General features: G+C 35.8%; 1 protein-coding gene across 1 annotated transcript in view; it reads left to right on the forward strand.

Moving 5' to 3' along the window:
• Positions 1-204: 204 nt before the first annotated feature.
• The window catches only part of LOC115235403 (H/ACA ribonucleoprotein complex subunit 4-like), a 6,551-nt gene continuing 3,238 nt past the window's right edge, over positions 205-3,517 (forward strand). The window contains exons 1-5 of the mRNA XM_029807178.1: positions 205-354; positions 713-846; positions 933-1,265; positions 1,338-1,748; positions 1,858-1,940. Of these exons, the coding sequence (XP_029663038.1) occupies positions 342-354; positions 713-846; positions 933-1,265; positions 1,338-1,748; positions 1,858-1,940 (974 nt within the window). The 5' untranslated portion in view covers positions 205-341. The remainder of the gene's footprint in view (positions 355-712; positions 847-932; positions 1,266-1,337; positions 1,749-1,857; positions 1,941-3,517) is intronic.

Here is a 3,517-nt window from a genome sequence, read left to right on the forward strand (position 1 = left end):
TTTTAATTCCGAACGAACTATAATCGGTTTTAATATCGCTTTCGCGGATTATTTCCAATCTAAAATCATTACATTCCAATCGCAGCCGCGAGCCGCTAGTGTGATTCGGGCTTTACGCTATTCTGCTGCATGGGTTCGCACCTTAATGGCGGTCAGCCAATCAGCAAGCGGAACGCTATTGTCGCTTCTCTGATTATATAGGACTCTACTGGAATCTATTGTTGTTCTTCCATTCAACTTTAGTTTATGCACAAACTCCGGAAATCTACTATATTTGAAATTCGAAGTGATCCAGAGTTTGGATTGTACGCGACTTTACGTGTTATAACACTAACTTTAAAATGGCAGAAGAAGGTAAATAGTACACATTATTTTTGTATGCACGTCGCGAATTCTTTTTCTCCAAAATTAATTTTGTATGCTCGTGCTTTTTTACATTATTGTGATTGTCAGTAACGTCTTGGGCCGCGTGTTTTCTATTATGTTTCCATGTTGTAATACCTCATGATATACACGTGTTTTTGCTTAGTTGTACGATCGATTAAAATGACAGTATTATCGGAAATATCGCAAAATACTAACACATCCCTAGCATTCGCGCCGTCATCCATAAATTTGTTCTAACAAATTTAGTTTAAAAAAAAAACAGATTTGCCGTATATAATTGTATAGAGACGAAGATGTAGGTTAGATTTTATCGGTCTTGTTGCAGATAAGAGTAAGAAGAACAAGAACAAGAAGAACAAACTATCGCTTGGAGAAATTCAAAGGACGATGAAGTGCGAGATAGTACCCTCCAATAAGGAGGTGAAACTGGAATGTAAAGATTGGCCTCTTCTGTTTAAGGTCGGTTTTTGTAAATCCTTTTTCACACATTAATAATAATCAGACAAGATATTCATGAAAAAAAATTTCTCATTTATTTATTACAGAATTTTGACAAAATGCTGACACGTACGAAACATTTTACACCTTTGACAAGCGGTTCTACCCCACTTAATCGTAGCTTATCAGAATACATAAAGTCAGGATGCATCAACTTGGACAAACCATGTAATCCATCGTCGCATGAGGTGGTGGCTTGGATAAAGAGGATTTTAAGGGTGGAGAAGACTGGTCACTCAGGCACATTAGATCCTAAAGTATCAGGATGTTTGATAGTTTGTATAGACAGGGCGACCAGATTAGCCAAGTCGCAACAGTCAGCTGGAAAGGAATATGTTGCTGTGTTTAAACTTCACTCTGCACCAGAAAGTATTCAGAAGGTAAGTCATCAGAATACTATTAAGATACCTCCCTTGCACGATACCATACATTGATGTTATATAATGATTTAGGTAAAGCAGTCATTGGAAAAGTTGCATGGTGCTCTCTTCCAAAGGCCACCATTAATATCGGCGGTCAAAAGACAGCTTCGCGTTAGGACAGTATATGAAAATGAATTGCTTGATTATAATAAGGAAATTAATATGGGAGTATTTCGTGTTAGCTGTGAGGCTGGCTCTTACATAAGAACTATGTGTGTCCATCTCGGGTTGTATGTAGGTACCGGCGCTAATATGCAAGAACTTCGGAGGATTCGTTCTGGCATTCAATCCGAAAAGGATGCCATGGTTACAATGCATGACATTCTAGATGCCCAATGGTTGTACGACAATCATGGAGACGAATCTTATCTAAGGAGAGTTATAAAACCATTAGAAGCATTATTAATTAATCACAAAAGGATCGTATTGAAAGATAGCGCTGTACGTTCGGGCTTTTATTTTTTAATTAATACAAGAACAACCTATTTTTATTTCATTTTATTAACAACAATATATTTTTATTTCACGGCATTATTTTATAAATTTGTAGGTGAATGCAATTTGTTACGGAGCTAAAATAATGCTGCCAGGCGTTATAATGTATGACCAAGGGATAGAATTAAACCAAAATACTACCAGGCGCGCGGATCACCGACGTGCGCCCGGCTAAAGGTCGGCACTAATTAGCCAGACTTTACTCAATAATAACTCCTTTATTAAGCGTTATAAAAAAAAATGGTTCAGGACTTTTTGACTCAGTTTGACCCAATTTACATTTATCTTTCGTTTGATCACTTACTTGTTGGACACCCTGTATATATATACAAGGTAGGCAATTTTAATGTATCCACTAAAATATCTTAAAATCTATAAGTTTAAGACAAAAATGTTTTAGACAAAAGTTGTATGATTCACAGGGGGACACATGATGAAAATATGGACTTGACCTTGAGCAATCTTTTCAAGACCAAGTCCATATGTGATCGATGTTTTCTTAAATGTCCACTAGATCCACCACGTGGTGACGGTGGAAGATCGTATTATTAATTGGGAGCAGAAGAGGGGGCTGCTTAGGCGTAGTGGTTTAGGATGGACTACTCGAGGAGGCTTCCATTCATACTGGTGATGAGTCAAAACTCATCGCTGAGCGGAAGAGATGGATGCTTGGTTCGTGCCTCCTCCCGCCTTAAATCCCCCCCTCGCTTCACTCGAAAATATGGACTTGACCTTGAGCGATCTTTTCAAGACCAAGACCATATGTGATCGATGTTTTCTTAAATGGAACTCTCCATTTTTTATTGCATATTCTTGTAACTTATCTCGAGTTTTTCAAAACACTATAATAAAGTATTTTTTTTATTAAATACTTTTTGAGTTATTTTATATTTTAATCTGACATATTTTGATATAAAAAATAAAATATCTCGTAAAATATTTAGTTTTCGATAATCTTACCGTAATACTTTTATGTACAGAATAATGAGACAAATCAAATAGTGTAAAGAAAAAAAAATAGTTTTTATACTTTTTTACATTTGTATTTTGTTCTAAAAAAATACATTGTAAATAATTACATACCTTTTCTTAAAAACAATTATTTTTTTACACTAATTGATTTGTCTCATTATTCTGTACATAAAAGTATTACGGTAAGATCGAAAACTAAATATTTTACGAGATATTTTAATTTTTATATCAAAATATGTCAGAATAAAAAATAAAATAACTCAAAAAGTACTTAAGATAAAAGTACCGATTGCCGGACATGTCCCTATATCCGGACATTTACATGAAAAATAGATTTTAAGATATTTCAGTGGATACATTAAAATGGCCTACCCTGTATATATATACAGGGTGTCTCATAATAATCGCCTCACCCATAATGTGCAGGTAGAGCGGGTTAAACTGAGCAGGAAAGTCCTGTATCATTTTGCGATTTTTGTTATAATTATTGAGAAGTTAATTAATAAAGATCGACCAATTCATGCAAGTATAAGGACGCAGCGAGAAGAGAACCCAAAAGTAGGCGCGCGACAAAATTTTGAGAGGAGTGCTTTACAAATGACAACAGTTATGTACGAGTGGTGTATAATATTCCGTCGAATATTCGACTGTGATTGGTCGATTTGCTTGCGACTGGCGACATGCGATCAATGTAGAACGGGCTTAACAATGGATTCTCGCGTCAAAGCGAGCCTCGCGAGCGA

The sequence above is a fragment of the Formica exsecta genome, unplaced genomic scaffold (assembly GCF_003651465.1).
Source record: "Formica exsecta isolate Colony F162 unplaced genomic scaffold, ASM365146v1 scaffold221, whole genome shotgun sequence".
Taxonomy (NCBI): Eukaryota; Metazoa; Arthropoda; class Insecta; order Hymenoptera; family Formicidae; genus Formica; species Formica exsecta.